Source organism: Myodes glareolus, chromosome 1 (assembly GCF_982192425.1).
Source record: "Myodes glareolus chromosome 1, mMyoGla1.1, whole genome shotgun sequence".
Lineage (NCBI taxonomy): Eukaryota > Metazoa > Chordata > Mammalia > Rodentia > Cricetidae > Myodes > Myodes glareolus.
In genome coordinates, this window is record NC_142026.1 from 106,214,790 (window position 1) to 106,239,452 (window position 24,663).

Consider the following 24,663-nt stretch of genomic DNA (forward strand, 5'->3'; position numbering starts at 1 on the left):
AAAGAAACATACCTTCTTGTATTAGGGGGCAATCCTGCAGCCGGTCAGTCTCTGTATGATCAGTCTAGCAACAGAGGAAGCGGGGCCAAGAGCTAGTTGTCTTGTGGAACAGTCTCAATGACTCCTTTTCAAAACGGAGTCCGTGCATTCCCACAGCGGTTCTGACAAGCCCCTTCGCAAACTGCACCATCAAAGGGCCACTCAGCCCTGTGTCACAATAGCAGCTGGGGCTACTGTGACGTCAGGGACTTAGAGGCGGCCTTCAGGTCGCTGCTTCCAACCAGAGCTCTGTAACTTTAGAGCAGTGTTCGCACTCTGGGTAAACAACTCCAGGCCCAAGACATTTTTAACTTTTATAATGGAGCCCAGCATTTTCAAACTTGCCAAGTGAGAGCTGCTTGTTAATGGCACATGATGATAATGACCATATTTAGATTTCTTTTATTTGGAAAGTAAACTCATTTCTTAAGCGCAAAAACTATCCTTTCTCCAGCCCCTCTCTACCCTTAGCTAGTAACAGGAAGTAATCCTCAGTGCCTTTTTAAGTCTGGCCTGACATGAAGTAGACAAATATATCAAATAGAGTGAGAGAAAGAATCCGAAAACACACACACACACATTAGTCAAAAAAATATGTGAAAATATACTGAATGTCTGCCTTTATATAAAATAGAAATGGGCTGTATGTGAAGAGCAGCCTTGTATCTCTGTGGTTCTACGAAAGCAGAATGCCTGCATCTGTCCTATAGTGATATTTTTAAGCAGGGGTGATAGAATCGATGGGAAAAGGTGATACTTTTTAGGGGAGGGCAAGCGAAATATCAACAGTGGGATGACTGTGTACTTGATCCCATCCGCCCAAATAGGGAGAAACCATAAGAGGAGGCTGAGGGTAAGCTCTGTAAACCAGATCGAATAGGTCTGTCTTGTAGATGGAAGACAACTTTGTCTCCTCAGCTATCTCTGCTGATTGGTTGGTTGGTTGGTTTTGGTGTGTGCATGACTCAGCGTGTGTATATGTATATTTGGCTATACACACACACACACACACACACACACACACACACACACACAGAGTTTAGACAGTAACATCTCTAGGATAGTTTTGAACTAAATTCAGCAAATAACCTACACTAAATTTCAAGTAACAAGATTGCATCTTCACGTTGAAATTTCCATTTGTATACCACACTATCTGAAGCTTGATATAATTTTGTATTTTTTATTGGCCTATTTCCAGGTACCATCTCGTAGGTAGCTAAACTGTTTAAGAATGCTAATCTGCTCATAGCATAAATAAACTTATTTAGTTTATCACTAATTTATTTATACAATATAAGTTTTATTTTGTAGCACAGGATAGCCTGAAACTCACTATCATAGCCCTGATTGGTCTCAACTTAGTATAGTCCCCCTGCCATAGCCTTTCAAGTCCCAGAATTATGGTCAAAAGTCACCACGCTCAGCTCAGACTTAGACGTCTTTTCTCCATAGTAGGACTTTAATGCATGCAGAATAACTGAAGGAAATGCTTGCCCGCGGTTAGAGAGTCAGGCTCCATAATTCTAGCAGCAACAACAATCATAATAGTTACAGTAGCAACAGCAATTTCTCATTGCGAGCAGCTTTCTGCAAGGCTCTGTGCTAAGGACTCCAAGGGGATCTTTGTGTTAGTTTACTTCCCTTAGCAACTGTCTCTGCAGTTATTATTAACCTGATCTTACTTATACCCATGGCTTAGCGAGCTAAAGCATCTTGACAAAGCTCAAGAAACGCCTGTGAGGGGGAGTAAGACTTGGAACTACTTTCCCTATTTGGGAGTCTGGAATTTTGCCACAGGGATCTAGGTTTCAGTTTTTCTGACATCGTTTAACTGTGTGAGTCTACAGCCTCTGTCTCTGCCTTAAACAAATATATATATATCATAAGGTTGTAAGGCAAGGGGATACATGGAGGGACAGAGGGACAGACAGTTGCTCCCATTTGCCTTGGTGTTAAGGCAAATAGGAGGGTGAAGGAGGGAGTTTGCCCTGAAACATCACCTGAAACTATCAAATATTGCTTCTGGGAACTCTCATTTCAAAGCACTCAGTTTCTGTGCACTCTTTGTAGATCAATTTAAGACTTCACATCTGGGCAGGTCAGCATAAGCCAGGATTCCCAGAATATCAGAGATGAATGCAAGAACATCAGGAATTCAAGGCTAATCTCAGAGAGTGAGGGCATTCAGACCAGCCTCAGCTCCAAGTAACCCTGTTCTCCAAAAAAACAACCAACAAACATAAACCCACAAACAAAAGCCAAAGAGAAGAAAGAAAAAGGACTCTCCCCAAATTTCTATTAGATAGCATCTGGCTGGCTTACAGAAGTTGTTGTGCTTTGGACTTCAGTCTCTCCCAGTGCTATTTTAGTGCCCCTCTTTATGTGCTAATGAAAAGGACTACAGGTAGGTTTTTTTTTAAACAGGTAAACTTGTAGTACTTTTTATTAGCTTCTTGTCAGTAATGGTATTGTATGTAGACTTTGAACAAGCATTCACTTCAAGTTGAAAAATCATGTGACTATCTAGCAGCCTTCTGTTAAATAATTTTGTGTGTATATATGTGTGTGTGTGTGTGCGTGTGTGTGTGTATATATATCTCCTTGATCTCTTTGTGTGTGTGTCTCTTTGTTTCTCTCTTTCTCTGCCTCTTTCTGGCATGGGTATGAAAATTAACTGATAGAATACAAAGGCAACAACTGTTCAAAACAACTTCTTTCAGGAGTTTCCAAACATTTCCATTTTGAGATGAATTGCTATTGTTCTGTACACAAAATCCATGAATTTAAAAGACTAATGATGGTGTCCTCAGTCCCACAGTAATGGTGATATTTTTATTTATTAAGTCGATTGACATTTTTAAGTAGGTGTTAGAATAATGGAATATTTTTATGGAAAACCTGCAATTTATTGTGTAGTTAAGATGATTGATTTGTAAGCCATTTGAGTACTTGACTTCATCTTAAAATAAGAACCACACCCAAGTTATTGCTCTCATTTTAGAAATAATTATACGCTCACAATTGCTAATCTAATTTCTAAGTGTAACAGAAGATACACAAATATTGTAATAAAAGTAAATGGAGAAACACCAACCGCTATTAAGAAAATCCAGCAAATTATAAAGAGGATTTAAAAGCATTTGTACATTATCCACAAACTAGAAGATTTTGAAAAAGTTGAAGGGGGATGCTGAACACATAAATGGCACCAACAGGTGCTTCCAGAGTTACAGAATTTAGAGCCAAAATGATCCTCTGAAGTCATCTAGTTAACCTTCTCATTTTACAGTGAAGGAGGAGGCTCTGATGTGAAGTCATCTGCTCAAGGTCACAACACTAATGAAGCCAGGAATAGAATCCAGGATCTCTCATTCCCAGTGTGTTGCCTTGAAATTTAAAATTCTAATCCATTCAAGAGACAAGAACCAAGATCAGGGACAAGGCCATTGGTTGTGACCAGAGAAACAAATGTTGGCTTCTGGCTTTGTCAAATTCTGTTTTTTCCTATGTTGAATCAAGGGAGGTAATAGCCTTTCAATCGAGTACAACATGACAGTCATATAGCTAAATGTTTATTTTTGGTAATCAAGGCTTGGAGCCTAGGGAGATGGCTTCATGGGTAAAAGTGTTAGCCATATAAGCCTAGTGGGCCTAGTTAAATCCCTGAAATCAATGTAAAAATCTGGTATGAATCTGTAACCCTAGCACTCCCATGGAGAGATGGGAGGAAGAGTTAGGAGAATTTTCCTGAAGCTATAATACACGGCGTAGCAGCCAAAACTAGATACCCCATGCCAACAATGTGGAATGTGAGAACGGACTTCTCAGTGTTGTACTCTGACCTCTACTCATATGCAGTAGCATACATGTGCCCTCATGAGCAAGCACACACACACACACACACACACACACACACACACACACACACACTGGAGGGGGGCACATGAAATGAGTAGTAAATAAAATGTTAAAGAGGCTTGGGTCCTCAGTTACTAAGAAAAATTCTGTACCAAAATTCAAAGACATAAGAATTCTAGCACTGTAACTTAAAAAAATCCATGCATAAACACAGCAGTATGGCTTTAAACGTGACATGAAGCAACCTATAGTTTTTCTACCTGCTGGATGATCTTTAAGCTTCCCAAAAATAATTATTTATTTACTCTTTTTGAGCCAGGACAATTCTGTCTGTTATAGGACTGGGGAGCGACTGAGTTTATGGTTGTACAGCCTTTTTTCCCCTTCTTTATCATCCAGTCATACTTAATAGTAAAAGGGCACTGTGTTTCTGCTTTTTAGAAATGACATAAAAATGACTGAAGCACAGATCCTTTCATGCTAACATTAGAGGCCACACTATAAGTAATGTGTGTTAGGTAGTTATTCCTTCAAAAAATGTCTGCCTTGTACAGTTTCTTAAGGTACATGACCTCAGTTGTTCAGCAGAGCTCTTCAGCCTTAAATTATATTTCTAGATTGTAAGGAAGAGAGAACTGGGATATATTTCAGTTAAAATTTCACTTTAAAAAGAAAAACACTGCTGAGAAGCCACAATGTCCCAGCTCAGACTGTGGGGACTTGAAGAGTAAGACAAGTTCGTGAACTTCAGAAACTGCCACCCCGAGAAGAGTCCCAGAAATGGGGTCTGCAGTGTGACTCTTCACATTCGGGAAATGAACCAACAGACAGATGTGGGAGCCTTCTCTCCTACGTAGTTAAGGACAGCGTTCCAGCCAGGGGTTCAGTTCAGTGTTACAGCCAGCCAGAGGTCACGCTGCTCAGAAATTTATATCGAACTTCACATGAAAGCTGGAATATTCCCCTATTTTGAGTTTTTTTTTTTCAATTTGATCATCCAGAGTGGATGCCCAGGCTTTTGCTTCCTGCTTCCCGCACCTGTCAACTGTAGTCTTAAGTTCTCTGCATCACAGAAGACCAGAGTTTTAAGTGTGTATTAACAGAATAAAAATGACCCTGATGCATATGGGGCTCTGATTCTGAGTAAAAGTTGGGGTATCTACACCAAGAGTATTCTTCCCTTCAAAGTTACACACTTAGAATATTACATTTCGTCTAGTGCCCCTTTTTCCAGTGTTGGATGTGTTCCCCTAGAGTCATGGGATCCTGGCTGTTTCTTCTATTCTGAGGTCTGGTGACATGTCGATAGATATTTTAGTCAAGCAGATCTGCCATGGAGATTATATATAGGCACCTCCAGATATAATAAATAGTTCAAAGAAACACCTATGACAATCAGATTTTAAGTATTGGTCTGAATTCTGAGTAAAAAAAGCAACATTTGAGAAATATGTGTTACTCAAAATTAGAAAAAGGCCTTCCTTTAAGTTTAAAATTTTGTTTGTAGCATCTCCATCATATTATTTATAGATTTGTGACTTATTGTGACTGTAGAATCAAAATAATGGACTCTGCTAAAGTTATCTGTTCAGTATTCACCACAAGAGGGCCACCCTGAGTCGCTTCTCTTTGCTAGATAGTTTGGATGACATTCCTGGTCAGAAGGGTCATTTAGGGAGTGTGCTTTGGAGGAACAAGAATTAATCCATAGTGTTCTAAAAAGTGTGCAGCCCATAGTTATATACTAAAAGTGTTAGAGTTACCACTCTTGGGCAATAGCATTATATTTCCAAACGTCTGCTAAAATGGTAACCACACGGAAAGCCACGTGCAGGGTCTTCACAACTGGCACAGAAAAGAAGAACCATACTGCCATGCAGAAAGACTGGAAGGAACAAAGTAACCTAAGTATTGACGGGAGCTTGGGGTACTTACCTGTTTCAGTTATAGTTCATGGGTGAAAAAAGGAGCAAAGGTTGGAACGGAAGAAGCAGGGGTGGGAGTTAGACTTTGAGGCCTTTATGGACAGTGAGAATTGTAGCATTGTTGGTGAGAAAGTCATAATGATGAAAGGAAAACCTGGTGTCACACGTCAGGGTAACATATGGACCTAATGGAATCAGAGGACTTCTACAGCTGCCAGGCTCATCCCCCAAGGCCTCTCAGGGAGTCCGTGAGAACTTGGAAACATGATGTTCTGAAGGAAAGCTTGCTTGCAAATTTCTCAGACATCCATAAAGAAAGAGAGACTTGAAAGTTGTGATATTCACTGGAGAGATATTTTAGTGCCTGTATACAGCAGGCACTTAGTATGCCTGACAAAGAGTCCATGTCTGATCCTTTATGGTATACTGTGGTTCTTCATGCCTTTGAAATAATTTGCACAAACATATTTCGATAGCTTTGCTTTTTCTGATGCAGTTATTTGAAACGCACTGTAATATTTTGAATCTACTTGATTCCTAAAAATTCAGTAATTTCATACAAGATGCAATTTTGGATTCAATTTCATTTCTAAAGTCAGGAGTATGATTAGAGACACGACTTTATCTCCTATAGTGTCTTCTCACAGCAAAACTGTTACGTCCCAGATTGGGGAGATGCTCGTTTCTTCTCTCCAACTCTTCCTTTGCCTGGCTCACTGTAGTTTTTCTTCAAGGAGGAATCCAAACAACTGAGAACAATGGGAAGGCCCTCCGTGCAGTAGCCCCGACCCCAGTAGAAGATATACCTCCAAATCATAGTGCTGAGATTCTGCGGGATCAACTGAACTCCAGAATAAATTAGTTTTGGTGCATTGCCATATAAAAAAACTCTACTTTGGAAATTTTAAATAACATATATTTTAAAAGTGTGGTATTTTTCTGTTCAGGAGTTAATACTATATGAAATGGCAGAAGATGTTTTAAAAATAACAGCAAAAACTATAGATAGTCATGAAATTAATGACAAACTATACATAGAACTGAGTTTTTGGATTAATGTTCAAAAGACCTTTGGTGCAGGAGAATTGTCTGTATTCTGTCAATCATGTTTTAAATAAACGTTGATTGGCCAGGCAGGAGGTGTAGGCGGGGAAACCAGACAGGAAGTCGAAATGATGCAAGGAGAGAAGGAGAATTCTGGGGAGGAGGAAGTTGATTCTTCCCACTCCTGCCCAGATCATCGAAGCAGCAGGATGTGAGCTGCCCCACTGAAAAAGGTACTGAGCCACATGGCTAACATTGATCAGAAAAATGGGTTAATCAAGATGTGAGAGTTAGCCAGTAAGAAGCCTGACCTAATGGGCCAATCAGCATTGTAACTTACAGAGATCTCTTGTGTGATTTTACTTTGGGACTAAACAGCTGGGGGAACAGGGCAGGACAAGAACCCCAACAAGCAGGCCCGGCCTTTTCATGTTACAGACCTTATATGTACGTGTGTGTGTGTGTGTGTGTGTGTGTGTGTGTCCCTGTGTGTTTTCGGAGGTTTTCTGTCTTGCCTGGTTCCCGCAATCATTAAGTTCCAAAGAAAACACACAGAGTTCTACATTAGTTATAAACTGATTGGCCTAGTATCTCAGGCTTCTTATTAACTCTTACAACTTATATTAGCCCATTATTCTTATCTGTGTTAGCCACGTGGCTTGGTAACTTATTCGGAGGGGCAGTCACATCTTGCTTCTTCTGTGGCTGGGACAGGACTGCACACTAGGACTTCCTTCTTCCCAGAATTCTCCTGTTCTCCTTGACCCACCTCTAATTCCTGTCTGGTTGTCCTACCTATACTTCCTACCTGGCTACTGGCCAATCAGCGTTTATTTAAAATATAATCGACAGAATACAGACCATTATCCCACACCACCTGTGTATGCATATTTATGTATGTGGTGTGTGTGTGTGTGTGTGTGTATGTGTGTGTGTGTGTAGGGATAGATAGATAGATAGATAGATAGATAGATAGATAGATAGATAGATAGAAAGATAGATAGATAGATAGATAGATAGATAGATAGATAGATAGATAGATAGATAGATGATGGATGGATAGAAAGATAGACAGACAGACATAAACTTTCAAGTGGAGAAGGCATGGAAGGAATGTATAAGAACATAGGAAGAATAATCTGAGTCTATGACTCTATAACCTTTCGGAATGGCCATCATGAAAAGAAGCCACCATTACCTCCTGCCTCCTAACTAGTGGCACAAAAGCAGTATTTAAAAGCATGTGGGAAGCTACTGCATTCATCACAGGGCATACAGGATGTGACTTGTTCTTCTGTTGTTTCTTTCTGAATTCTTACAATTGTCATGAGAATACTGGGACACACTGATAAAGCATTAGTTTTGCCAACATGTGTATGGAACCATCTCACCAATCCCAAAGCAGATGTCAAACAGATACAGAACGGCTTATCTCATTCTACCTTCTGACTTGTCACGAGGGCTCTAGAAGACATCTTTATGGATACTGTTTTTTAATTGTACCAAAATCCATTATTTTAACAAACAGTCAACTTTTCTTACATTTCAATTTAACCCTTTGCCACTTTCTGTTCACTCCCTACAATCAATTAGGGCATCAGATTCCACGAGGTGAGACTGGGCTGTAGGTCTATGAGAATGTAGCTTAAACACTGAATAGACTTTGGGGGTTAAGGCTAGGCTGCCAGGCTGACATTCCAAACTTCAGTGGCAGATAATTAAATAGCCGCATCCCAGCCCATCCACATAAACTGCACATTCCTGAATCAGCACCAAAATTTTCATTGTTTAATGAGTTTCAGTCATTTCTATTTAAAAATAACCAAGCAGATTTCTGTTTTTCTTAAACCTAGGCTAAATTAACAAAAAACACTTGTTCCTGGGCCCAAGAATATGCCATAGAAGGGAATCTTTTCAATAAATTTTGCTTTACAAAATGATTTCCAGCATTACATTTAAATAGCATAGCTTTGAACATGAGAATAGAATATTCTTTGTCTCAGCATCTGTGAGATTTTGCAATGTTGACCATTTAAAATTAGCAAAAATAAAATAATTGTTCACTGAACAAAGTAATGAAAATAGTGCAGCAATGAGGTCAAAGGCATGACTGGGGAAGAGTTTGTGGTAGTGAAGGGAGATGCCGAGGAGAAGGGGGAACTAGGGACTCCTCACAGGTCTGGGGCACCATCTTTCTCATTCGCTTCCCAACTCTAGGTACTAGGTTCCCACAGAAGAGCCTCAAGTTATAAGAAGATCAGAGAAAGGCCACTTCATTGGTAGTTTTCCGAGGCCACCTTCCTCTCTCTAGCTCACCAGCATGATGCTCACTCTTTGACACAGGGAATTTTGACTCTGCTGCACTCTTTACACATCAGTTTTACTGTGTGTGCATGTGGGTGATCTGTGTGTGCACACATGTGCACGCATGTGTATGTGTGTGTGTGTGATGATGTGTGTGTATATCTAAAGCACAAGTAGAAAACTGGCTGGACAGTCGATAGGCCGGAGTTAGAAATAACTTTCTTAGAACTCACTGGTACAGTGAATCTGCATCCTCAAGTTTAGAGATGCTGTCAGAAGGAATGCAAAGCCCCCAGAATATGCAGGAGTAGTCACACCTGTCCTGTTTCAGTCTGCTGTCCCCCTCTCAGCATGTTATGAGAGTTCTATCTATGGAAGGTGTGACTGGGAAGTAATGATTATATAAAATTCTTGAATAAAAATCAGTCCAAGAGGGGATAGAGAGATGGCTCAGAGGAAAAGAGCATTGATTGCTCTTCCAGAGGACCTGAGTTCAATTACCATCAACCACTTGGTGGCTCACAACCATCTATAATGAGATCTGGTGCCCTCTTCTGGCCTGCAAGGTTACATGCAGGCAGAGCACCGAATAACTAATAAAAATCTTTATAAAAAGTATCAGTGTAAGGCATTCATATCAGTGCTGCTGTGGTTAGGATAAGCATGACTGCCAAAAAGTTATCTAGAGACAATGCTAGTTGGCTATCTCAGACAGCACAAGTCATTGCTGAAGTACTTTCACCACCACCACAGATATTTACACTAACTTAAGAAAAGCCTGCAGATTTTTTTTGTTACAGCATGTTGAATCATTGTGAGGGTTTGTTTTATTGTACACATCTAGTTATCTGTGAGTGCTCCTGGCTATGAATTCACATTCTATTCTTCTTGGTTCTCCTATCCATTACATTAGTATTTCTTATGTCTCCTTTGATTTTGTTAGTTTTGAGAAATTGCATTAGTGAAAAGAGTTTTTCTTTCTGAAAATTCATATTTTATGCTTATGATTGTTTGCCTTCATATCTATATATGCACCACAAGCTTGTGGCACTGGGACAGGCCAGAATGGGGCATCAGGGTCCCTGGAGCTGCAGCTGCAGAAAGACAGTTGTGAGATGCCATTTGGGGGATGGGAACAGAGCCTAGGTTCTCTGCAAGAGCACTGAGGGCTTTAAGCACTTTCTCCAGTCTCAGTCTCATCTTTTTTTTTTTCTTCTGAGACAGGGTTTCTCTATGTAGCTCTGGCTGTCCTGGAACTCACTTTGCAGACCGGGCTGGCCTCGTACTCACAGAGATCTGCTTCCCAGGTGCGGGGGTTAAAGGCATACCCCACCTCTAGCTCAATTCCCATCTTTTAAAAGTGGTACCAGCACTGTAGAGAACTCCCCGGTCATTGTGACATTTTGAAGCACTCTCATGCATTTCTAGAGGCTCCACAATCAGCTAAAACCCCTGTTTGGTTACGGGGTCTCACTCTCCAACTGCCATAGACATTTCAGGCAAATTTCAATTTCAACCCTTAAACATTTATGTTCAGTTACATTGAGGTTGAGGCTCAGAAAATTATCAAAAATCCTGCAGGCAGATTTAGGTTTTTGACGTGTGTGCTGCCATACATTTTGAGTCAGACTCTCAAAGTGTAAACCAAGCTGACTTCAAATTTGCCATTGGATGTGCCTCCATCTCCCCATTGCTATGACTGCAGGCTTGTGCTACCAATCTAACCAAGCATAGAATGTTTTTCCTTTCTTTATTCTTTTCTCCTGAGAGCCTACCCAAAACTTAGACTTTTGAATTTCAAGATTAAAAGCCAAATGTGACTGGGCATATATTTCTATGGTATAGCATTTGTTTGTCAGATAGAAGACTCTGGGCTCCACTACTAACACTGAAAAGCCAAAGGGAAAACACCCAATCAAACAAAATCTGATTCCAACTGCTAGTAAATCATTCATCAGACAATGCCTTTTCCCCTTCTTCAGATACAATTATAACAAAATAAAGTACAAAAAAAGAAAAGAATTCCAAGCAAAGACAAAGATAATAGACATTAATAGCAGTTAAACTGAACTTTTTGACTACTGTAAATTTTTCTAAATTTAAGTGCGTGTAGTGTGTTGGGGATATGGTGTGCATCTGTGGTGTGTGTGCAGGTACTGTTGCATGACAGTGTGCATGTACTTGTACCTATGGAGTTCAGGTAATGCTGTGTGTATGTATGTGTAGTGTGCATGCGTGTGTATGTGTGTGTGTGCTTGTGTGTGTGATACGTGGTGTTATAGTATTGGTGTGTGTAGGTACTGTATGCATGAGAGTATGTATGCATACTTATACTTATGAAATTAAGAAGGGAATGTTGTATATATGTATATGTGTAGTGTGTGTGTTTGTGGTATGTGTGTGTATGCGCATGTGTGTGTGGTATGCTGTGTGGTGGTAGTGGTGTGTGTAGGTACTGTATGCATGAGAGTGTGCATGTACTTGTACTTATGGAGTTCAGAGAGGATTGTTGTGTGTATGTATGTGATGTATTTGTGTGTGTGTGTGTGTGCGCACATGTGTGTATGGTGGTAGTGGCATGTGTAGGTACTGTATGCATATGAGTATGCAGGTACATGCACATGTGGAGGCCAGAGGAAGATGGTGAATGTGCTCCTCTAACACTTCTCTCCTTATTGCTCCATCTCCATTCCCCTTGCGTGTTACTTCATGTGGGCTCTGGGGAATTGAACGCAAGTTCTCATGTTTTTGTAGCAAATTTTCTTAACAACTGAACCCTAGCAAAAAAATATTCCCAAAGCTAATATCTACAGAGAAATGGAGCTGTAGGGGGCGAGGAAAAACACTCTTCTGCTGATTAAATCCTTGGAATGCCAAAGGCCAACATACCCATCTTTAACTGGAAAACTTTCCCCTTGTATCTTTTTCCTGTGGTCAAGATACTTTATTTTGATTTTCACATACACTGACCAATATGTGAACTGAGAAGACTATATGATTTTTCTTATTCTTTTTTCTTGAGGTCTGGCTAGATAGCTCAGGCTATCTTGCACTCACAATCCATTTGTCTTAGCTTCCACAGTATTGATGTCACAAGCATGTACCACCCCGTGTTGAGTGCTGGAATTTCTAGGTATTCCAGGATTCCAGTGGGTAAACTACCAACGTGATGGGAATTGTAGAATCTTTGATACGTAGAGTCCACCCAGGTGGCCTTAGGTATAGCCAGCAAGACAGGGATGCTAGAGTTCACCAAAGTAAATTTAGGTTTACAGAGTAGCTCCACTGGAACTATGCCTCTGGGTTTAGATGGTAACTCAAGAAAATTCTAGACACTGTATTTATTTCCCTTCTTAAGCTGTCCCTCATGCCATGTTGCTAGCATATTTTCTGCTGTGGAGACAGTTTGTATTGAAGGAAGGATTCCCAGCGACAAGGTCAGCAATATCTTCATGGAGAGATAGCTAATTTAAAGGAAAGTAGGATAAATTGAATGGGGGGGGATGACTATTTAGTTACTTATTAAACTAAAAGATCAGTTTGACTAATGCTTCCAAACACATTTTTGAAGTTTCGGAACATATTATTTACTTTCCAAGAGAGTTACAGTTCATCATTTACCATACTATTTTTACAGATATTTATTGGACAAGGACATTTTCTTTTTGGTCTAACACAAATAACATTGCACTTCTAAATCCATATAATCTATATCAGATAATTTAGAAAACACCTACATTTACTTATGCTGAATGACTCCATGATTTTTGAAAATGTGACCATCTTAAACATTTACAGGTTTGGATTAATACTCAGTTGCTAGGAATTAATTATAGACAGTCCATTTTTTAGAGTGAGCTTGTCAATTATGAATTAAAAGAACAAAATGAATATATAGAAGAAAGAGAAAACATGATTTACACAAAAATATGCTACACTTTCTTTTCCTTACCTGAAATCTTTTGGTCGCTGGGGTGTTCTATTGAATTTGACAGTATAAGGTGAGTTGTGGCTTTTTACAGAGATATGCAGTCTTCAGTGTTTTTACAGCGTCGGTTACTACAGAAATGATACTTCTTGTACGTCTTGTCTTGAAGAGTGGACAAAATAAAACAACTGAAAACACTACAACGAATGATAAATGGGGAAAGATTTACAGTACAAAAAACAGTGTAAAAAGGAAGACAAGTTTAAATATTGTTGTGTAAGAAAGTGATGAAAATAATACAAGGATGAGAATAAGTAAAATGATGGGCTGGAACATCTGGGAAGGCAAATGTGGAGACAAGGAGAAGAGCTAATTAATAATCATTTTAAACCTTATCTTTGTATCAACTTTTCAAAGCACTGACTCGATCTCAAAATAAAGATACTCCCCCATTAGACCTATATCTGCAAGTTCTTAAAATATTTTATTATAAATAGCACTTTCTCTCCTTCTGATATATATGTCTATATCCTCCCACCCACACAGTGTAGCTGATAACACCACATGCTTGGTATTCAAAATCCTGCAAAATGAAAACCAAAGCTAATAACAAAATATACTAAATATAAACAGAGAGTAACATTTAAGATTCTGAAAGCCAATGGATTCCATTATAGTCCCCCCCGTCCTCCACTCCCCCCGCCCCCCACCCCCGCAGCAAAGCATAGCAACATGCAAGGTAAGCGGTGGGCTGCAAGTTCTCTAGCTGTGGTCAGCAGGCAAGTGATCTACTAGCATGCTGCTGCGCAGAAACTGGGTTTTAAATATCAGTGTCTCAAGTGTGTTCAAAGCCATGCATGCTGTTGTACTTCGGTGGGTTCTCCAATGGATATAGGACATCAGGCTGCTGCAAGGGACGGTACTGCCTGCTTGGCTCCATAAACATCTTTTAGGTGGTTAACGTGAACAAAATGCATTGATCTTTCAGTGGCCACCATACCTGGCCAAAGCTGCTGGGTCCCATTCATCCGGTAAGCCTCTACAAGCCAGGAGGGAAATGCTGCTTTCCCCTGTGCTGGAATACTTATTATTATTTCTTTGAATTAGTATTGCCTTAAAGCTATGCTACAAACTTCTCGCTGCGGGATATCCACTATTGAACTGATGATATTCAACTAGAAATAAGCACCGTGTTACTTCAACTTAGGTAAAGGGATAACTTGTACGTGTCTCATCCATAGAGCTCTGGGCACAAACAAGATCGTGTCTCCTTACTACCAATTTGTACATTTATCAGGGGGTATCCATTAGTTTTGTTTAATCAGAAAAAAAAATTTTTTAGACAGGGTCTCACTATCAGCCCTGTGGGTTTAGTTAGAATCACAGAGATCCACCAGCATCTACTTCACTCAAGTCCTGAGATTTAAGGTGTTCAACACTTCCTCCGGTTTATTTAGCCATTTTTGTTTTATAATTTTAAACTCAATTTGGACCTTGCTCATAAACCTCAAATATTGAGGACCTTTATGTTAGGGAAATACTGAAAAATGTTGACCTTTTAAACTGATAATATGCATTAAAAATCTGTAAGTCATCACACAAAACCTGATTGTGTCACTGTTGAATTTCCCCTTCAAAAAGAACAGAAATAAGTAATTGTTAATGATCTACTGGGTTTTGGAACCCTCTGCCTGGTGGAACACAGTGTGAAAATAGAGGTGGCTTTCCGGGTTTCAAAGCCCCGCAAGGCTATGAGATGGAACTTCCCTAAGGTGAGATGTGGAAGTCGGAGTTGGAGATGCCCCACGAGGGACTGCAGCTCCACAGGCCAGCCTCGCCATCGCCATGGCTCGCAAAAGGCAGAACTGTACCTGACTCACGGATATGGGCTCCTCGGCGCCGCGGTCATCTGCAGACTTGGGCACCTCCAGGCGGTCGATGAAGGTCTGCAGCTCCTTGCGGAAAGCCTTCATCTGAGCGTTGATGCGGTAGAGCAGCTCGTGCTCCCGGATGCGGCTGCCGTCGTCCTCCTCGTCCATCAGTCCGAATAGGTCCCCGTTGGCCACATAGATGCGCGCCTCAGTGATGATGGTGCTCGTGTCTGCGATGAGCCGATCGATGGTCTTTCCCAGGCGCTCGGCCTCGGAGCGGATGTCCTTCATCTGCTGTCGATCCGAGAAGCTCTTGGGCCAGGGACCGGGTGCAGGGTAGAAGGAGCGGGTGGGCGTGAGCGAGCGGATGTTCCTCACTTCCTCGGAGTCGCTCTCGCCACCAATAGGCCCTTCTCGCTTGCGATGGGGAGGCCGGGAGTCATCGTCGCTCTCCTTCTTGCCCGCGTCGCTCTCTGCATCACTGTCGCGGGGGCTTCCACGGATACCCAGGTGTGAGGCCAGGTCGTAGCGTTGCATGTTGGACATGAGCACACGGTTCTCGTACTGCAGCTGCATGACCTTGCCGCTCAGCTCGTTGATCTGCAGGCGCGCTGCCTTCAGCTCCTCCTGCAGGGCCTCGGTCTTGGCGCTGTCGTGGTGCCTCGAGCTGTCATGGCCGCTGGACTTGTACTTGTACTTGTTGAGCTCCGCAGTGATGCGTTTGTTCTGCTCCTCCAGGTCAGCCACGTTCCTCCGCAGCAACTCCGTCTCGTCTTCCACCAGCTGCAGGTGCTGTCGCAGCTCTGACAAGGACTCGCTCTGCTCCCTCATGAGGGGGTTGGCCGAGCCGTTGAAGTCGTCGCCCCGCAGGTCGTCCAGTTCCGCCTTCAGGCCACGGTTCTCCACCTCGAGTTCCACTATTTTCCTGCCCAAGATGTTAGCTTCTTCCTCCACCAGCCGCAGCCGCAGCTTGAGCTCCGCCTCCCTCGTGCTTGGAGGTCCCCCAGCCTCTCCTTTGGGTAGAGGACTGTCCAGGTCCCCATAGAAAGATCTGTACTTTTGGAGTTCGTGCTCAAATCGGTCCTTTTCTTTATCAATCTTGGCCATTTTCTTTCTCATCAGGGCAGCTTCTTCCTTAACGAACTGCAACTGGCACTTCAAATCCTCATTGTCCTCCTCATTAGGGAAAAAGTGGGGAAAGGACAGGAGGTCATTTCTATGCAGACAGAAAAAGAACAACCAGGAGAAGACATCTGCAAAGATAATTTCTTTTCCTTGTAATTACCACCTAATGTCACAAAGAGAGGTGTGTTTTTTCTCCACATCACTTACATTCTTTGCCCAATTAAAAATTAAGGTAGTGTGTTTTGGAAACCAAAAGGAGAGAGGCTAAGAAAAGTGGGAAAATTTGGTCACCACTGTTCACGAAGGATAATGGTTACCAACCATTTCATGGTCCTCTCACCCATGTTCTTTTTATTTTGAGTTCCCCGCAAAGTGCCATAACTATAAAACCTGTTTACCCTAAGAAACGTGTAGTTACTTTGCACTCACTCATCACCATTTCCTGAGCATGGGTGTGAACCAGAAGCTCTTCGGCTCTTTACAAAACATAAAAAAAAAGAAGAAAAAATGGAATATGACTTCACTTTTCTTTGGAGCTAAGGCTCTCAAGCATTGTCAGGGAACAAACTTCTATCCACCGTTATTTGAAGGAAAATTGTTTTGAAGCCCATGAAGAAAGGAAAGTCTTATATTAGAATGATCTATGCAAAGTGAAACTGGCAAACAGGCTATTTGCATGGATTTTTGAAATAAGTTGTTCTGCCATCTGCTAAAACGGGTAGAACTGATTCTGTCTGTTGAGTAGTGGGTCTGGTGACGACTCTCTCATACATTCTTAATCCGGTCTCAGAAGCCTAATCATCAACTAAATTAAAGTACTAGGAAAAGCCTCAGAAGCCTAATCATCAACTAAATTGAAGTACTAAGAAAAAAAAACATAAATCTCATTTAAAAACGTTTATAAAAGTTATTATGTCTGTAGTGATTTGAAGAATTGGCCCAAAGGCTCACAAGTCTGAACACTTCATCAATACTGATAGAACAATTTGGGAAGGATTAAGGAGTGGAGCCTTGTTAGAAGGGCAGTGTCACCAAGTCCTAGCTTTGGGGTTTCGAAAGTCTTAGGGCATTACCAGTGCACTTTCTCTGCCTTCTGTTTGTAGATCAAGATGTAAGCTCACAGCTATTCCTGATGTCATGCCATTGCCCTGGTATCATGAACTCTAATCTTCTAAAACTGAAAGCTCAGTTAAAGACTTTCCTGTATAAGGTGCCTTGGTCACGGTATTTTATCACAATAGAAAAGTAACCAATACAATGTTCAAGAACATTTCTTCCAAAGATCATTTCTCAAAATTTGCTTTCGTTTCTTTATTTAGATAAACAGATATATTATTAGATAGGCAAATAGCAGAAAGAAAGAAAGAAAGAAAGAAAGAAAGAAAGAAAGAAAGAAAAATAGATAGATAAATAAGGGTCTGGCAATGCTATGCAAGCATTCTTCCAATAAGCGGCATCCTTAATCCTTCTTTTAAAGGTTGAAATAAACACCCCTTCTTTATTTAGACTTCTGAGAACTGATGTCTGAGAGACAGTCTGATAAAGAACTAGGGAGGATGGACTTCTGTTAGAGACGTTCCAGAAACAATGGTGAAGGGTACAGATCTTTTGCCCTCTTAGCAACTAACGAGAGGAGGAAAGACTGGAGAGCTGCTGGTGGTACACAGATTGAAGACTGCATTCCGTTTGCCTTCATGGTCTCACTACAGCCATCAGAGCAGATGAAACTTTCACCTCTTCACAGATGAGAAGGCTTATCACGGCAGAGCACAGGTGAGGAGGGGTCAGAACAGAATCTATATTCAGGCTGATTGCAAAAATGATTTTATTTGAGCTGTTTCTAGAACAGAAGTGCAAATAAGGAAAGTAGGGCAGTAGGATAAAGTTGAAGAAATAGGATGTGCTGCCCTCTGTTTTCCTTGAGAAACCATGTATGAGCGCAGATAGCTGAGGGGAAACATGCACAGAGTGGATGCTAAAAAGATACATCACAGAAAGCTTCCATGGAAGAATCCATTCCACAAGAGGAGAGAGAAGCAGCCTTGCAGGAGGCTCTTGAGATCAATGACACATTACAGCATTTAAGATCACAGCAGCTGAAGGTGAAAAATAACTCAGAAGTTCTGAACTTTAGGGTCTTGGTAGATTCTACTGATGACTTCAGGGACAGAAAGAAAAAAAAAGAGGAACAAACTTTGGGTGATGAATGTGGATTTAGGTATTTATAATGCTGTCTTTGTTGGAAAGCACTGAATGGAGACTATATAAACATCCACTAATAGGCATGTGGAATCTCAGGGCTGAGATCATGAATATTTACACTCTGAGACATAGAGAAATCTTATATTTGATTAAAGGATGTAAGAATAAGATGACTTGATGTGATGACTGAAACTATTGCAACAGTTATGGATGCAACCAAACAAGAGAAGAAAAGAAAGAGACAAGGATAAGAAATGCTCAAAGATTTGGCAAAACATGTAGTGTTGTGGGATATTTGTACACTATGGGAAGAAGTGTTGCTGTGATTAGTCTAATAAAGAACTGTATGACCAATGACTAGGAAGGAGGCATAGGCAGCAATTCATGAAACAGAGGACTCTGAAAAGAATTAAGGTGGAGATTCTAGGAAATGCAGAGAAAGCAAGATGTGCAAGAGGAGAGGTAACAGCCATGAGACACATGGCAAAATTTAGGTTAGTATAAATGGGTTAATTTTAGTTATAAGAGATAATTAGGAAGAAGCCTAAGCAATAAGCTATAGACCAAGCTTCCATGATTAATAAGAACTCTCTGTGTCATTATTTGGGAGCTGGAAGAACAAAGAAAGTTTTGTTAAATATGGCCTCCAAAATGGGGGCATGTATTTCCACATAGGACCCATGAAAGCATAAAAAACCCTTGAAACACACACACATAGAGCCAGATGTGGCTTCCTAGTCCTACAGTCTGTCAGGTGGGCCTCAATGCACAGAGACACAGCTCCCTGCTGCTGCTTGCAAGCTTGAGACAGCCAGTACCATGTGCATAGCCTTATGGCAGGTTTAAAACTTGATTCATGTGCTTAAAAAACACTACAGGTGTTTATTAAGTTCAGGTCCATGCTGAAAAGTCTTCTGAACAGGTTGCAGTATGCTTGAAAAGGTGATTAGGTGCTAAAAAAAAAAGAAATTGTGTATAGACAGTCATAGAAAAAAAGTTTAAAATAATAAGATTTTTAAGAAACGAGTAAAGCAATATTAAAAATTAGCCATACAAGGTTGAGAAATAGTATAACCAAAGAGTTTGGACCTTATACAGGGCTTCATTAATGACAGTTGCTGAGAGACATTGGATTATAAAAGGGACTACTAAATTAAACCAGCCTATGTACTTTAGGGATGTCTTGGCTTTAGGATGGAAATTCAGAGTAGAAAATGTGTTGTGTTGGAGGACAGGTCATGATTTTGTTTCCACAGGAAACAGAAAGCTGTGGATTCTTCCAAAATTAATACAAACCAGACTTAATCTAGGATGACCTCCTAAAAATCTTGGCTAAAGAAATAAAGAAATAAACCAAAATCTGTAAGAGAGATAACCTATATGATGATCCCTCTAATATGGGAACAGTTCTGAGGCTGAATAAGACATGATAGATCTTGTTGGCTTGTTGCATGACATATTACTACATGTGATCCTATCACATGGTATAGATACAGGCATGGCTATATAGTCCAAACCTACTTATAGAATTGACAGATGACTTTTACCAGCTCAAACATAAAAAATAAAATCTTTAACTGACTTATTCATACTTCACCTTCCATATTTGTGTTAATACAGATATGTATGTTACCTTTAAAAGTTTGCATCTTTTCAGAAAATAAAGAACAAGATACTAATGAAAACAAGTAGACCAGGTGATTTAGCCTCTCAGAACGCCTCTGCTGTAGTTTGCTCAAAATTATGCATTGAGGACAACTTGAAAGCTGCTTACTAAGATGGTCCAACTTCACAGACTACTCCAGCCAGGACTTCAGGTAAGCACTGTATTTTTCCACTACACAAACAGGACAACAAATATTATAGCTAGTTTTCCTAGGAATAGACCATTATCACAATTTTCTCAGAGTCCCCTAAAGATTCTATTGAGCCCAAACAGCAGGAAGTACTTTTAAGAACATGACACCAACATTCCCAACATGTGGGGTGAGTGGGTTTTTGGTCATTTGGTGGATGTTTGTCATCATTTGAGGGGGTTGATTACAAGTTGTTATTGGTCATGGCAAGGGAGGAACCTAAACAAAGGAGATTAGATTCTAGGATCTTATTCTAAAAGGAAAAAGGGGAAAGATAAGACCTGGGAGCAGCCTTTCCACTCCTCCCAACTATCCTCCCCTGCATCTGTGACCACCAGAGCCTTGGCCCTGCCTACACCTGCACAACCAACCACCAGCTTTGACCCCACCTGCACCTAGAAGAGTCCTGGACTCCAAGTGAAGACAGGGCCGTGCCTCTGGTGCTGTCTTCACTTGGAGGAAGAGCGACTACCTAACCCACAGGCCCCACCTGTACCAATTGGAGGAAGAGGGACCACCTGAAACACAGACCCCCTCTTACACCCATTGGAGGAAGAGAAGGTAGATAACCTTGTAAGAATGCATTTAACAGCTGGGCAGTGGTAGGACATGCCTTTAATCCCAACACCTGGAAGCCAGAGGTAGGTGGATCTCTGTGAATTCAAGACCAGCCTTTGGTGTGGGACAATTCTGTACTCTGTCAATTATGTTTTAAATAAATGCTAATTGACCAGTAGCCAGGCAGGAAGTATAGGTGGGACAACCAGAGAGGAAGTAGAAGCGGGTCAATGAGAACAGGAGAATTCTGGGAAGGAGAAAGCCCATTCCTCCGCAGTCCTGTCTAGACACTGAAGAAGGAAGATGTGACCTGCCCTGCTGAACAAGGTACCAAGCCATGTGGCTAACACAGATAAGAATAATGAGTTAATATAAGTTATACGAGTTAATAAGAAGCCTGAGCTAATGGGCCAATCAGTTTATAACTTATGTAGACCTCTGTGTGATCTTTTGGAGGACCTAAAGACTGTGGGAAATGAGCAGGACAGAAACTCCAAAAGCAGGCCCTCATGTTACAGAGAATGGTCTACAAGAGCTAGTTCCAGGACATCTAGGGTTATGACACAGAGAAACCCTGTCACAAAAAATAAATAAGTAAAGAGAGAAGGAAAGAAAGAAAGAAAGAAAGAAAGAAAGAAAGAAAGACATTCAACAACATAAAGAGTAATACAGTGCCACCAAAAACTAGTGTGATTCTACACTAGCAAGGCCTGAATATCCCAAATGCAGATGAAGAAAATGACCTTAAAAATAACTTTATGAAGATGATAGAGGCCCTTAAAGAGGAAATGAAAAATTCCTTTAAATAAGTAGAGGAAAAGAAAACAAAATTGGAAGAAATTAATAAGTCCCTTAAAGAAAGTCAAGAAAAACAATCAAACAGGTAAAAGAAATGGTACAAGACTTGAACACTGAAAGAGAGGCAATAAAGAAAACACAAACAATACACAGTTAAGCACTGGGCCAACTTCCTGGAGTCCTGTCATAGAGAGGGAATTATATGATCAAAAAGGTACAGACCATGATGGGGAAACCCACAGAAACAGATGACCTGAGCTCACTGACTCTGGACTCACAGCAAGGGAACTTGTATAGGACCAAACTAGGCCCTCTGAATGTGGGTGACAGTGTGTCAAAGGGGCAGTCTCTGGAGGAGTCACTGGCAGTGGGACCAGAACTTATTTCTAATGTTTGAACTGGATTTTTGAAGCCCATTCTCTTTGGAGGGATACTTTGATCAGCCTAAATATAGAGGGAAGGATCTTTGTCCTGTCTCAAAGTGATGTGCCAGACTTTGCTAACTCCCCATGGGAAGGTTTACCCTCCCTCAGGAGTGGATGAGGTGGGAGGAATGTAGGGGTGGCAGGAGCAGGGGAGCAAGTGGGAACTGGGGAAACAAACAGGACCCCTCATGTTACAATCACCACTACCAAAACCCAAAATAACAGGAATTAACAATCACTGGTCATTAATTTCTCTTAATATCAATAGACTAAATTCACCTATAAAAAGATATAGGCTAACAGAGTGGGTATAAAAACAGGATCTATCTTTCTTCTGTATACAAGAAACACCTCAACTTCAAAGACAGACATTACTTCAGAGTAAAGGGTTGGGAAAAGATTTTCTAATCAAATGAACCTAAGAAACAAGCAAGTGTAGCTATCTTAACAAAATAGACTTCAAAATAAAATTATTAAAAGGGAAAAACAAAGACATTTCATATTCATCACAGGAAAAAATCCATCAAGATGAAGTTTCAATTCTGAGCAACTGTGACCCAAATTCAAGGGCACCTACATTTCTAAAAGAAACATTACTAAAGCTTAAATCACACATCAAACCCTACACACTAATAGTGGGAGACTTCAACATCCTTCTCTCACCACTGGAAAGGACTGCCAGACAAAAACTTAGCAGAGAAATAAAGGAGCTAACAGATGTTATAACTCATTGGTTTAACAGACATCTATAGAACATTCCATCCAAACACAAAAGAATATACCTTCTTCTCAGCACCTCATGGAACCTTCTCTAACACATACTTGGCAACAAAGCAAACCTCAACAAATACAAAAAATTGGAATACCTCCTTGTATCTTATTGTATCACCATGGTTTAAAGTTAGAATTCAACAACATTAATTACAGAAAGCCCACAAACTTATGGAAATTGAACAGTGCTCAAATGAATCACTTGAAGAAATAAAGTGTCAAGGAAGAAATAAAGAAAAAATTAAAGACTTCCTAGAATTCAATGAAAATGAATGCACAACATGCCCAAACTTATGGGGCACTTTGAAGGTGGTGCTAAAAGGAAAGTTCATAGCACAAAATGCCTACATAAAGAACCTGGAGAAATCTCACACTAGTGACTAAACAGTACACCTAAAAGCTCTAGAACACAGAGAAGCAAACTTATCCAGAAGTATATGCAAGGAAATAATCAAATTGAGGGTTGTAATCAAGAAAATAGAAACAAAGAAAACAATAAAAAGAATCAATGAGACAGGGAGTTGATTCTTCGAGAAAATCAACAAGAAAGCCAAACTTTTATCTAAACTAATCAAAAGACAGAGAGATAATATCCAAACTAACAAAATCAGAATTGAAAAGTGGGGGCATAACAACAGACACTGAGGAAATGCAGAGAACCAAGTCATACTTCAAAAACCTATATACCACAAAATTGGAAAATTTAAAGGAAATGGACACAATATGGATAGGAACTACATACCAAAATTTCATCAAGACCAGATAAACAATTTAAATAGATCTATAACCCCTAAAGAAACAAAAGTAGTTATCAAAAATCTCCCATTCAAAAAAGCCCAGGGACAGATGGTTTCAACACAGAACCAGAATTTCAAAGAAGAGCTAATACCAATACTCTTCAAATTGTTCCACACAATAGAAACAGAAGAGACTGTTTCTATTATAAAAAGAACCAAACTCAAAAAGTCGATAGTTAGTTACTGATACCCAAACCACACAAAGACACAACTACAAAAAAAGAATTACAAACCAATCTCCTTCATGAATATTGATGCAAAAATACTCCATAAAATATTGCCAAACTGAATCAAAGAACATAGAAAAATTGTCCACCATGATCAAGTAGGCTTCTTCTCAGAAATTCAGGGATGATTCAACATACGAAAATCTGTCAACATAATCCACAATATAAGCAAACTGGAAGGAAAAAAAATCAAACGATCATCTCATTAGATGCTGAAAGAAATCTTTAACAAAATCCAACACTTTGTTATCATAAAGGTCTTGGAGAGATAAGGGATATAAGTATACCTAAGCAAAATAAAAGTGATATCCAGCCGTGGGAGCCGAGAAATACAGGTCTATTTCCCACATTGTCTGGTGAAGTCAGAGAATTTAGGAGACTAACAAGCACAATTTGCATCTTCCAATGCAGGAGATGGTTGCCTGACCTTTTTGAAGTAAGCTCTGTGCCAACCTGAGGTGGTTAGGATATGCTAATGTGATTTTGCTCCTTCCATCGTAACTATAAGGTCACCTGAAGAGGAAGTGTTTTCTGCCTTTGTAATGAAGTGGGTGTGAGTAATACCTGACTTGAGTCATCTGGCTACCTAGGCAACAGAATGACTGTATGAGTTCACCTCTTGTATAATGTTAATAAAGCATTTTGTTACATTCTCCCTCCTTCTACCTTTTGGTATAAAAGCTGTTGAAAAAACTAAATGCAAGGATTTGGGGATCTGAATAATCCCTGGAACTCCCTCCCAATACTGTCTCCTGGTTTGTGTTTTTTTTCCCATGCCTCTACTATGGTGTTCTATGTTGAGGCTAGCTACCAACATACAGCAAGCCAGCAGCCAACATCAAACAAAATGGAGAGAAACTCAAAAGTGATTTCACTAAAATCAGGAACAAGACAAGGCTGTCCACTCTCCTTATGTCTATTCAATATAGTTC

The 24,663-nt window shown here is 40.4% G+C and overlaps 2 protein-coding genes across 5 annotated transcripts in view; both read right to left on the bottom strand.

Moving 5' to 3' along the window:
- Kiaa0408 (KIAA0408 ortholog) overlaps positions 1 to 13,313 on the bottom strand; it is a 31,293-nt gene extending 17,980 nt beyond the window's left edge. The window contains exon 1 of one of the 2 annotated variants that reach the window (XM_048425143.3): positions 13,126 to 13,313. The gene's annotated coding sequence lies outside the window, so the exon portion shown is untranslated. Of the gene's footprint in view, positions 1 to 12; positions 222 to 13,125 lie in introns of those variants that run through there. The other variant, XM_048425144.3, reaches the window with a different exon arrangement.
- The window catches only part of Mtcl3 (MTCL family member 3), a 49,349-nt gene continuing 37,846 nt past the window's right edge, over positions 13,161 to 24,663 (bottom strand). Inside the window, exons 6-7 of one of the 3 annotated variants that reach the window (XM_087911248.1) lie at positions 14,973 to 16,145; positions 13,161 to 13,437 (exon numbers count right to left, since the gene is read on the bottom strand). In XM_087911248.1, coding sequence (XP_087767374.1) covers positions 13,327 to 13,437; positions 14,973 to 16,145 — 1,284 coding nt within the window. In that variant the 3' untranslated portion in view covers positions 13,161 to 13,326. Of the gene's footprint in view, positions 13,438 to 14,972; positions 16,149 to 24,663 lie in introns of all 3 variants that reach the window. The other 2 variants (XM_087911249.1, XM_048425141.3) reach the window with 2 other exon arrangements.